At 57.9% G+C, this 12,161-nt stretch overlaps 3 protein-coding genes across 3 annotated transcripts; 2 read left to right on the forward strand and 1 right to left on the reverse strand.

Moving 5' to 3' along the window:
- Positions 1-18: 18 nt before the first annotated feature.
- Positions 19-4,807, forward strand: SPBR_02184 (sister chromatid cohesion protein PDS5; the record flags this gene model as incomplete). Its single annotated transcript, XM_040760487.1, has 3 exons — positions 19-609; positions 703-4,179; positions 4,241-4,807. The coding sequence occupies 3 exons, from the start codon at positions 19-21 to the stop codon at positions 4,805-4,807; spliced, it is 4,635 nt and encodes a 1,544-aa protein (XP_040620175.1).
- A 1,045-nt stretch (positions 4,808-5,852) lies between these two features.
- Positions 5,853-8,497, reverse strand: SPBR_02352 (uncharacterized protein; the record flags this gene model as incomplete). The annotated part of the gene is made up of 2 exons (XM_040760655.1): positions 5,853-6,383; positions 6,464-8,497. 2 exons carry the CDS (start codon positions 8,495-8,497, stop codon positions 5,853-5,855), a joined length of 2,565 nt encoding a protein of 854 aa, XP_040620176.1.
- A 1,124-nt stretch (positions 8,498-9,621) lies between these two features.
- Positions 9,622-10,983, forward strand: SPBR_02823 (methionyl aminopeptidase; the record flags this gene model as incomplete). Its single annotated transcript, XM_040761126.1, has 2 exons — positions 9,622-9,844; positions 9,923-10,983. The coding sequence occupies 2 exons, from the start codon at positions 9,622-9,624 to the stop codon at positions 10,981-10,983; spliced, it is 1,284 nt and encodes a 427-aa protein (XP_040620177.1).
- Between the last annotated feature and the right edge of the window lie 1,178 nt (positions 10,984-12,161).

Genomic DNA, 12,161 nt, shown 5'->3' on the forward strand with positions numbered 1-12,161 from the left:
TCGCCAGTTTTTATCGCCATGGCACCGGCTCGTCGACGCGCTCCGGCGCGGAACGGAGTCTCTGCTAAGAGCCCTGATGTCGCAGAGACAGCGACCCCCGAATCAAACGCCGAGGTCAGCCTGCCGCGCAGAGCGGCCGCACCTCGAAAACAACAACAAGCGGCTAGCCGTGGCCGCGGCAAGAAGGCTGCCGACCCAGAATCTGAGGCCGAAGAGCAGGACGATGAGGACGAGGACGTGATCGATGCGCAGGAGGCAGACGATGACCAGGACGAGGCGCGGCCACACACTGCGCGGACAGCAGCAGGGACGCAAGCCGAGGGTCCGCGGGTGCGCCTTCGCTTCAACGAGCCTCTCTCATGGCGGCCAGGAAAGCCCATCCCGACCGAAGAGCTGATCCGGCGTCTCGAGACACTGAGTCGTGAGCTGACGGACCTCGACCAGGAGACGTTTGACACCGAGTCGCTGGCCAAGACTGCCAAAGAGCTCGCAAGCCATAACCTCCTCAACCACAAGGACAAGGGCGTCAAGGCCTTTGCCGCCGCCTGCCTCGTCGACATTCTCTGCCTCTGCGCCCCCAACGCACCTTTCACCCAGACCCAGCTGAAGGTTGGTTTTATTTTATTTTATTTTTATTTTTTTTGGTGCACAGCGGTTTCCGGGCTCTTGTAGCAGGCAGTACTAACAGACCTGTCACTCTAGGACGTCTTTGGCCTCTTCATCACTTCCATCTTGCCCGCTCTACAGGATCCCTCCAACACCTATGATGCCCAGCATAAGTATGTTCTGCATTCGCTGGCTGAGGTCCGCAGCATCGTCCTCCTCAACGACCTTGACAGCAGCGACGCGCTGCAGCTTCAGCTGTTTTCGTCTCTCTTCGACGCCATCTCGGCCCCCAAAAATGTGTCCGGCGGTCGCCTGCCCACCGACGTCGAGCACGACATCAGCGACGTGCTCATCAGCCTGATCGAGGAGGGCCCCAACGTGCCTCCCAAGGTCGTCGATGTCATCATGGCCCAGTTCCTCCGTGCCGCCGCTCCGGGCGCCCTGCGCGACAAGGGTGTCCCCGACAAGGATGAGCTCGATCGCTATCAGTCGACCTTGCTTCTCAAGGAGGAACCCCCTGCCTACCAGATGGCCAAGCTCATCTGCCAGACGTGTGCGGACAAGATGACCCGCTCCGTTGCCCAGTACTTCAGTGACGTGATCATCGACTTTTCCGGCGTCGGCGGCAACGCCGCCGGCAACGGAAAGGGTCCGGCTGGGCACAAGGGTGAAAAGGGTTCTGACGATGAAGAGGAGGACGAGGGCCTGAACGGGCCGTCCGAGTCCGACCTGCGGGAAATGAAAAAGGCACACTTGCTGCTGCGCGAGCTCTGGAGAGCCGCCCCGCAGGTGCTCAGCAATGTCGTGCCCCAGCTCGAGGCCGAGCTTTCGGCAGACAACGTCTACCTCCGGAAACTGGCGTCGGAGACGCTCGGAGACATGATTGCAGGTATTGGTGCTGCTGGTCCACCGCCACTACCGGCCCTGGACCCTGCAGCGTACCCGCCCCTCAGATTGACCGACGAGCTTGCTACTCAGGCCACCGACAGTGTTTTGACGACGCCGACCTCGCCCCATTCCTTTGCCCAGACACACCCCCACGTGTACCAGAGCTTCATCAACCGGAAGAACGACAAGTCTGCCCTGATCCGCACTGCCTGGGTGACTGCTGCTGGCTATATTCTGTCCACGTCTGCGGGCGGCATCGGCCTCAGCCGTGAGGAGGAGACCGTCCTTGTCCTTGGCCTTGGCGACAAGCTCACCGACAGTGACGAAAAGGTCCGCCTGGCCTCCGTCAAGGCTATTGAGGCGTTCAACTTCCGCGATGTCATCACCAAGCTCGCCCCCCACGGCGGCGTCTCCAAGCAGGGGTCGGTGCTGTCCAACCTGGCCGACCGCTGCCGTGACCGGAAATCACACGTTCGCATCGAGGCCATGGCACTGCTCGGCAAGCTGTGGGCTGCAGCAACGGGCGAGCTGGCTGCAGGTGATGAGGCCGTGATTGCTGCCCTCGGTGGAGTCCCCACGCGCATCTTCAGCACTATTTATGCCAACGACCTGGAGCTGAACCTGCTTGTGGATCGCATTGCCTACGAGTACCTCGTGCCTCTCTCGTACCCTGCCGTCAAGAAGGCCCAAAAGGCCACCAACGGACGCGGCAGCCAGCAACAAAAGTCTGCCGCTGGCGGTGGCATCGATGCCGACGCCGTCCGCGCCGAGCGCATCCTGCTCCTGGTACGCTCTCTGGATGTGAGCTCCAAGCGTGCCTTCTTCTCTCTCCAGAGCCGGCAGCCTCAGTTCTCGAGCATCGTGGAAGGCTTCCTCAAGCAGTGTGAGGCCTACAACGGTGGTGTCGGCGAGGATGGCAAGAGAGCCGCGCCCAGCCTGGAAAAGAGCATCCAGTACCTATCGCAGTTCTTCCCCGACGCCGCCAAGGTTCGCGCTGATCTGCAGCGGTTCGCCAAGCTCAACGACCGCCGCAGCTACCAACTTGTGCGCTTTGTCATTGGTCCTGAGCACGATTTCACGACCATGTACCGCGCCATGAAGGAGCTTGTGAAGAAGGTGCAGGGCACCAATTCGAGCACCATTCTGGACACGCTGCTTCCTCTGCTGTACCGTTCCGGCTGCATCATGTTCAACCGCAGCCACCTGACCACCATCATGGAGTACTCCAAGGCCGGCCACGAGGACATGGCCGCGACCGCCAATGAGATGCTCAAGGAGGTGTCGCAGCGGAACCCGGGTCTGTTCAAGACCACCATTGGCGAGCTGTGCAAGGAGCTGGCGACGCACGCACCCACGGAGACACGCGAAAACGACCCCATTATTATTGATTCACTCAAAGCGTGCTCGTCCTATGCCGCCAAGTACCCGCAGGAGGTTCCCCGCGACCGCAAATTTGTGCAGGCCTGGATCAGCTTCGCTGTCTTCGGACGACCGGAAAAGGCTGCCAAATATGCAGTCAGCATCTTGTTGTCCACCAAGGACGAGAAGAGCATGGTGAGCGCAACTGAGCTGGCCCGAAAGGTGACCAAGGACTTTAAGTTCGAGTCACCGCGGTTCCTTAACAAGCTCGTCACGGTCAGCCAGCTGGCCCGGTTCGTGCCGAGCGTGATTGCCGATGCTGAAGACGATCTGCGGAAGCAAGCTATGGACATCCTCCGCACCGTCCGCAGCCCGTCTTCGGCCAGCGACCCGGACTGGGTTGACGATGCGGACCTCGACGACGAGGGCAAGGCCAAGGTGCAGTGCCTCAAGTTCCTGGTGCAACAGCTCCTTGGCACGAAGGACATTGACGAGGCCAAGAAGGACGGCAAGAACATTATCCGCTTCCTGGTCAAGTTCATTGTCCAGGACGGCGAGGTCACCAAGAGCAAAGACACGCCCAGACACCACTGCTCGCGGCTCCGGCTCGCTGCGGCACAGGCCATCCTCAAGATCTGCGCCAGCCGGCAATTCGACGAGATCCTCTCGCCCTCCGACTTCAACACACTGGCACTCGTCACACAAGACCAGCAGCCCCAGGTGCGTCGCGGTTTCATCGAGAAGCTGCAAAAATACTTGGTGCTTGGCAAGCTGCGCCCCCGGTTCTACACCATTGTGTTCCTGGCCGCCTTTGAACCTGTCACCGAGTTCCGGAACCAGATCGAGACGTGGATCCGCTCGCGGACCCGCTACTTCCAGGAGGCCAAGCAGAACGTCCTTGAGGGCGTCATTGCGCGCCTCATCTCGTTGCTCGCCCATCATCCCGACTACAGCGCCGAGGCCGACGATCTTGTTGACCATGCGCGCTACATCATTTTCTTCCTGAACAACGTCGCGACAGAATCGAGCCTCGGCCTGATCACAAAATATGCCGAGCGCGTCAAACAGACGCTTGATGGCATCAACGCGGAGAACAGCGAGAACCTGTACGTTCTTTCGGATCTTACACAGGCGACCATCCGCAAGTTCCAGCAGCGCAGGGGCTGGATCTTCGAGTCCTACGCGGACAAGGTCGGTGTGCCCCAGGGCCTCTACTCGCCACTGCCATCGCACGATGTGGCGCTGGAGATTGCTCGCAAGCAGTACATCCCCGAAGGCGTTGAGGACCGATTGGACGACCTCCTCAAGGCAGCCGAGCGGAAGAAGGTGGGTTCCCCTTTCGTCCCCGTGAATTTGACAAAGGATATCCAATACTAACCCATCATAGAAGCGCAAGTCGGGAGACGACTACCACCTGCAGCACGACGTCGCACAGAACGCCGCCAAGCGAGCCAAGACATCGTCCGCGTCCCGGCCATCGGGCCCGCCTCGGTCGACGTCCAACAGCAAGGCCGTCTCCTCGGGTGCTGCTCCGTCGTCGTCGAGAAAGAGCGCCTCCGCTTCCAAGCCCAAGTCGAGCGGTGCCACCAAGCGCGTCGCGAAGCCCTCTCGGGCCATCAAATCCTCGTCTCCGGTCCGGATTCCCGACTCCGAACGGCGTCGTAGTGGACGCTCGGCTGTGGCCCAGACCTCGTACATGGAGCGGGATTCGGATGAGGACGATGAGGAGATGCTTGACGGTGTGGCCGAATGGCAGTATCTTGACAGCGAAGACGAAGAGGCCGGTACCAGTGCCACAAGGGCGCGGGACAGCGGCGGTCGGAGGCGGCAGAGCAAATCTGGCGGCGGCAGGGCCAGCAGCGGTGGCGACAGTGGTATGTGGGGCCGCTCGCTCCGGCAAGCAGTGACCGATTCAGAAGCGGAGGGTGGTGATGACGGTGCCGAGAGCGAGTAGGGAAAAACTTGTGCCTGTTATTTTTGCTGTTTTCTTGTTGCTACTCGAGGGTTTCTTTTGTACTGTGGCTATGTGACCGCTCTCGACCTAAGAATGGGATCTTTTTCTCCCGAATTTGTAACGAGGTGTTTGTCTTTTCTTTATGCGTGTTTATATCAAGGGAAATATGGAAATATGGAAATCTGTCCAAAAATGGCTGTGCTCGGGGTTGATGGGCGTGAAGGACAAATGTGCGGCGACGGTTAACTAGCTATGGATGCCAGTGATGGGTGACAATAACACTCCAAGGGGTAAGCGGTCTGTATAATGCCCATTGTTCCTTATTGTATGTCTGTGTTTTCTGTTTCGTTATCATTAAAAAATCAAATACTTGCTGAAATTTTATATTTTCTTAATTATCGGGTATCCAACATAGATGGCCATTTGCACCAAAAGTCTTTTTCGACTGAAAGGTTTGCGTTCATTAATTTTCGATTTAAGTGGTTTCCGAAATTGACGTGCACGGCGCATAGTTATAAGAAAAATAACTTTTTTTAAAAAACAAAATGGAGAGATCTAAGCTTATTATTTCCTCTTAAAAGTCTTAAAAAATGCTGTTAAAATATTAGAAGTGAATACGATACTTTGACATGGCTGCGGTCTTCACACATGAAAAAAAACCAACATGATACGCGTTGTACTTGGGTAGCTACATATTAAAATGTCGACGCGTGACGATACATGTGGGGGATATACAACAGACGACAAGATAAGTCAAAGTAGAAGTACAGATGATTGGATAACATGTAGTGAAAAGCGCCCCAGGAAATAAAAAGTACAAAAATATAAGACAAAATTTATGTATAAAGAAACATTTGATTGTTTTGGTCAAAATCAGCATCCACCCAACTCCAGCTTCCTCCAACCTGTATTATCGAAAATACCAAAAAAATACCAGAAAAAAACAGGAAAAACACAATGACAGCAACGCGACATGAGAATATCGAAAGTGTAATACAAGATACAAAAAACACACGCACGCGAGAGCAGTCCCTTTTGAATTATGTTAACCGGCACCTGGTGTCGATGTCTGGGACGCAGACCCGGACGAGCCGCCTGCACCGTCGCCGCTCTTCCGTGACGCGGCCTCGCTCGTACTCAGCGACCCGAAGCCCGCACCTGGAGAGGGCCGCTGGGGCGCAGTACTGGCTGCCGCGGCCGCTGGTGGTACAGAGGGCGATGCGGACCCGGCGGGCAGGGAGCTAGCCGGTGGGGGCAAGCCGTTGGCGGCGGCCTCGCGTGCCAGCCGTAGGTCGACCTTTTCTCTGTGGAAACGGTTCTTGAGGTGGACCTCAAAGTTGCCGACCGTCGTTTCTGGGCCGGGTGTGTACAGCTTGCCTGGGCAGTCGTGGCATCGAATGCGTGGCAAGTACCAGAACTTGTAGTTGTCCAAGGGCTCGCCAGCGCTGGGCGCAGGCACGAGCTGCTCGTCCTTGTTGAACACGCTGTATCGCATAACACCTTCAAACGAGTCGTGGGGGTAGCTGCGTTCGCGCAGGCGCTGGAGCGCATCGAGGAGCCATTGTGGAGGAGGAGGCTGCAGACGAGAGAGAGAGGAATGTTAGAGCTACATTAGGGATAGAAGACACAACGATGGAAGACCAGGAAAGTACATACAGCTGCGGGCGCATCGACTTCGGATGCAGGAGGGGGTGGCGCGGGCAGGCGGCCGAGATGGCCGTGCGGGACGACAGACCGTGTGGGCGCAAGCGCATTCTTGCTGGAGGGTGTCGTGGGGGGTGGACCCATGGAGTTACTCGCAGAGCGCGGCTGCTGCTGGGATCCCGGGGCAGAGGATTGTAATTGCTGGTGGCTGGACGACGGCGTCTGTGAGCCCGACTCGGATGTCGCAGCCGGTGGAGCAGCACCGGTGCTTTGTCGTGTCTTGATGTCGCGCAGCAGCTTCTTCAACCGGTCCTTGTTCACCTTGAAAGTGACCACAAGACGCGACGGCACCTGCACCTCGTCCACCGAGTCTTCACGTGGGTCGCGTGTTGCGCGCCGGCCAAGGCGCGACTCGTGGTGGTGGATCGTGCCGGCCTCGGGCGTTTCCGAGCGGCCAATGTTCGCCATGCGTTGTTGGGCAGCAGACGCCGCGCCGCGGATGCCTCGCGTGCGCGCGGTGCCGGCCAGCTGAGACATGGACGGCGAGTCGGGCGAGGAATCGTCGCTTTCGTCCGAGTCGGACTCGCCGTCGCGTCCGCCGCGCCGCCGGCCAGTGCCAGACGGGCCTGCCGCGCGCTTGTAGAGTCTGCTCTCGTCGACGTCGGTCGCGGCACCGGGCAGCACAGACGAGACGATGAGCGTGCGGATGGTCCGCTGGCGGTCCTTGAGGTCGGGCAGGATGGGACCGCCGCGCCGGTTGACAGAACGCTTCTGGCGGCGCTGCTCGCGCGAAAAGGTCAATTCGTTGCGCTCGAGTTCCGCTTCGCTCAGCTCGTACAGGTACGGCGCATACTCCTTGGCCTGCTGCTGCGGCCGGAACACGACGGGGAGGGGGGAGGGGAGGAAGGCAGACACCAGATCCGGGTCTTCGATCGGGCGGCCGTCAAAGGGATGGCCGACGCTGTAGAGCCCGCGGGTGAAGAGCTGCGTCTGCTCGCGGATGCAGTGGGCAATGGCGGTCGTGAACTCGCCCGACAGCGACAGGTCGCGCGCCATGCTGGCGGCGAACTCCTCGGGCGAGTTCATGGGGTTGTTGATCTCCCATTCAAACTGGTCGACAAGCGTGTGCTGACCGATCGTGATGTTAAGCTTGACCAGTATGCGCATCTCGTCGTTCTTGTAGGCGGAGTAGGGCAGCTCGGGATCGAGGGCGTCCTCGTCCGAGTAGACGAGCGGGTAGAAGTCGCCGAGCTGCTCCTGGATCTGCTGGAAGACCTGCTCGTAGACCTGGTTTGACAAAGGCGGCCGCAGGCCCAGGTCCTCCATGAGCTGCGCCGTGAACAGCTCTGGCGGCACGAGGCGGTCGTGCAGGTTCCACGTAAACGTGTCGCGCAGCTTGACCTTGTCCCACTCGACGTCGACGCGGATGGGCACTAGCTCCTCGTGCTGCTCGGCCTGCTGGGCCATGTCCTTGCGGTTGTACTTGAGCGGCGGCGTGGTGCGTTTGCCTGGCCGCATCTTCTGTGTGGGATACAGGATGCGCGGCGGCCCGTTCACCTCCGTGTAGCCGTTGCCCAGGCCGACATAGCCTTCGCCGTAGATGTGGCGCGAGGGGAAATACTGGCGGTACTCGGTGCGCAGCTTGCGGTAGTCGTCGGCGTACATGTGCAGGTTCCGGAAGTCCTTCTGCATCTGCACCTGGGCCGCCTGGAGCGCGGCCGAGTGCAGCCCGTCATGTGTCAAATAGCGCTCGACGAGCACCTGGTTGTACGTGTCCTTGTCGCGGCCAGCGGCCTTCTTCGCGGCAATTGGCGCGCCGGAGGTCGATCGAGCCGGAGACGCGGCACCGGACGCCGATTTGGCATCGCCAGCGCCCGCAGCGTCGGAGCCCGTCGGAGCATCCGTGCCGCCCGGGGCTGATTGAGAAGTGGGAGGGGGTGGAGAGGTCGAGGTGGATGGAACAGGTCCGGATTGCGACGGCGTCGACGCGACTCCTGACGAGGGTGCGGCTGAAGGCGGCGCTGAAGCCGCCGAGGGAGCCGACATGGCGCGGAGGAGGTGTCGTCGCCGTGCAGCGGCGACGGCGGCCCCAGGACGTATTCCGCGGCTGGAGGAAGGGCAGGAGAGGGACGGGGCACCGTGGCGATGATGGAGGGTGACGTGTGTGGATGGCGGGTGTCCGTTTCGCGAATGGTGGTGTTGATGGGACTCGTGCAAAAAGGCACACTGTAAAAAGAGGAATCGCGGTTCTGTGGTCGTTTCTTTCTCCTGGCGTCGGAAGCAACGAATCAAGGGGCTGGGGCGGCTGCCTGTGGGTCATAAATGTGGCTATGTACTGGTACTACATTGGTTGTGGAGTTTGGCTTAAAAAGTGCATATTCCACGTACTAGGTACATTTGATCATGCTTGGCTGCTGGGTAATAGTCGGATACATGCTTTTGTTAGTAAATTAGCAATGATCAGATGTCACTGCCTATCGTCCGCTCAAGCACCATTCGCGCCTGCCCAAAAGCAAGACAAGCTTTGGTAATTACTGCTTGAGACAGAGATTTTTAGCGTCCGCTGCAGCCAAAAATACAGGCTTGCACGAGGAAGCTGCAAAGCAGCACGATTACGATGCATTACACTGCACCAGCGCACCAGGGCTTTCCAAAAGAGCACAGAACAGGAATAAGGAATAACCCCCGCCATAAACCTCGAACGGCGGCCCGCAGCATGGGCCTTTGTTCCCCTCCATCGCCGCCCTCTCAGCGCATAGTTTTTGCTGCAATTGTTTTCCCCTCCTTTCCCTCTCTTTACATCAACGCAAAGCTCCAGCAAGCTGTTCGCCGTTGAATTTTCCCACCTCCACACTACCTGAACAACACCTCCGGCACCGACCGAAAACCGCAAAAATGGCGTCCGAAGACAAGGAAATCGGTTAGTATTTTCTTTTGCCCTCCCAAAGCGCCCGCCATCTCGATTGGGAAGGCCTTGCGCTGGGCGTACGACACGAGCTTTGGGGCGTCTGCTGCGGGACATGGTTGACGTCGCGTGCTGTCTTGACGCACGGCGGAATGCCCAGTCTGCTGGCCGAGTGGCTTGCGGATTGTGACGAGCGCACGTTGGATTGTTGGACCCGGCCGTTGCATTGCTGTGTCGTTCTTTTCGCACACCACTCGAGATCATTATGCTAATTTTTTCTTTCTTTTCAACGACAACAGACTACACCCTCAACAACCCCGACACGCTGACCAAGTACAAGTCGGCTGCCCAGATCTCCGAGAAGGCCCTGGCTGCTGTCTCGGCTCTCTGCGTTGCTGGTGCCAAGATCGTCGACATCTGCGAGAAGGGCGACAAGCTGATTGAGGAGGAGCTGGCCAAGGTCTACAGAGGAAAGAAGGTCAATAAGGGTACGTCAGACTGAGGAGACGGAGAGAGGAGGAGGGTGAAGGCGAGACGTCGTTGCTAACATTTGCCTCGCAAAATAGGCTTCTCTCACCCCACGACCGTATCCCCCAGCTCGTATGTCACCCCCTACACCCCGCTGAGATCGGACGAGGCCGAGGCCGCTGTCGAGCTCCAGGCCGGCGAGCCCGTCAAGATCCAGCTTGGTGCCCAGATTGATGGCTTTGGCTCCATTGTCTGCAACACGATTCTCGTGCCCGCCGAGGGCCAGTCTGGCGACGAGGTCGTTACCGGCCGTCCCGCGGACCTGATTCTGGCGACATACTACGCCAACGAGCTGCTGCTCCGCCTGCTGCTCCCTCCTGGCATTCTGGCTTCGGGCACCGACGAGGAGAAGGCGAAAGCCGCCGCTGCCAAGCCCATCACCCAGAGCAAGATCAACTCCTTGCTGGAGACGGTCGCCAAGTCGTACGAGGTCAACCAGGTCGAGAACACCACGTCGTGGCTGTTTGAGCACAACGACATTGAGGGTGCCAAGAAGATCATCCTGGCCCCCAGCGAGGGCTCCAAGGGTGACGGCAACCCCGAGGTGGGCGACGTGTGGGGCGTTGAGGTCGGCATGAGCCTGGGCGCTGGTAAGGTGAAGACGCTGGAGCAGCGGTCGACCCTGCACCGGCGCACCATCCAGACGTACGGCCTGAAGCGCCCGACGTCGCGCAAGATCTACTCGGAGGTCCAGAAGAAGTTCGGCCTCTTCCCCTTCAGCCTGCGGCAGCTGGACGACGAGCGCGATGCCAAGTCGGGTGTCGTCGAATGCGTCCGCGGCAACGTCTTCCGCCAGTACGAGCTGGTCGGCGACAAGGATGGCGCCCCTGTGGCCCGACTGCTGACGACCGTTGCCATCACGAAGAATGGCATCACCAAGCTGGGCAGCGCCCCCGCCCTGGACCTGAGCAAGTACCAGTCGGACAAGAAGATCACGGACGCGGAGATCCTCAAGATCCTCGAGCAGCCCCTGGCGAGAAACACTGGCGCCAAGAGCAAGAACAAGAAGAAGAAGAAGAAGCCCGCCAAGAAGGCCGCCGCCGCCAAGGCCGAGGAAGAGGACGATGACGAGGAGGACAGCGACGACGACAGCGAGTAGACTTGTCTGGCTAACCGCTTCGTTTGCCTTGTTGGATCATGACTCATTTCTGGGATTAGGGCATATGTGTGTGCACATATGCGTTTCGATGTAGGCTATGCAAAGTAAAATAAAAAAACGGTTGGGTTTGGGGTCATGGCATGATGCTGGCATTCAAAACAAATAAATTATAAAAATCAAAACCCGGCACTCGACACTCCAACGAGTACCTGTGACGGCTGTCGCATATGGCGACACAGCCGTTGACTGCGATGTCCATGGTGAATCATACCTTGCACATCTCAAGCGACGCCTTTGTGAAACCAATGAGGGACAAGTGACCGATGGGCCGCCACTTGCTGGGATGCATGAGACATGGGCGCCCACATGGTACTTTTTGTCTCTTTTCAACACCACAAAGAGAATGAGCGACATACGACAGGCAGACACATTGGTAGGTCGAGTGAATCTGGGACCGGATGGAAGCATCTCCTAATATTGTCCTCGAATAGATGGAGGGAGTCCAATAAATCAAAGCGGACACCGATAACGTTTACGGCCCTGCATACATCGTCGAGGCTGTTTTGGTCTGGTCAGCTGAAACTAACACAGATTGGCAGCTGACCTGGATGCGAAGACGAGATGAAATGGGGGAGTGAAAGGTGAAAGACGTACAAAGAACGTTGCGCGTGAAAGAGGTAATGCGTGGCTGTTCGACGTAATCGCCTATCTTACACTATCTTACATAGTACAGAGAACAGCCGCACGATCCAAATGACGGGGGGTCCAGCTCGGGACAAAAAGCAGGGAGCAAAGTGCAAAATAATTGTCGACAACAAAAATGGGCATCATCGACCAAGAAAGAAACATTTGGAATGGCTGAGTGGAAGGAGAACGGCGAAGAGTTGAAATACGAAATTGGATAACATAAATGGGCATATAAACAATATCTTGGAAAAAGCGCGTTGGTGCCGCCAAAATCAAAATTTCCCGAGAAGAGCAAAAGTAAGAAAAACGGATCGAAACGAGTGATCGAGATGAACGCAAGGATATGCATCTTGCTTGATGTCCTGATTACTTCATGTGGACGAAATACTGCGGGATTCATGGTTGATGGAGCACAAGACGACCAGGATCCAACACTCTGGTGGCTTCCCCCTATCTCCTTCCGTCTGTGGTAAGATAATCAACAGAACAAA

Source organism: Sporothrix brasiliensis (assembly GCF_000820605.1).
Source record: "Sporothrix brasiliensis 5110 chromosome Unknown Cont17, whole genome shotgun sequence".
NCBI classification, from domain to species: domain Eukaryota; kingdom Fungi; phylum Ascomycota; class Sordariomycetes; order Ophiostomatales; family Ophiostomataceae; genus Sporothrix; species Sporothrix brasiliensis.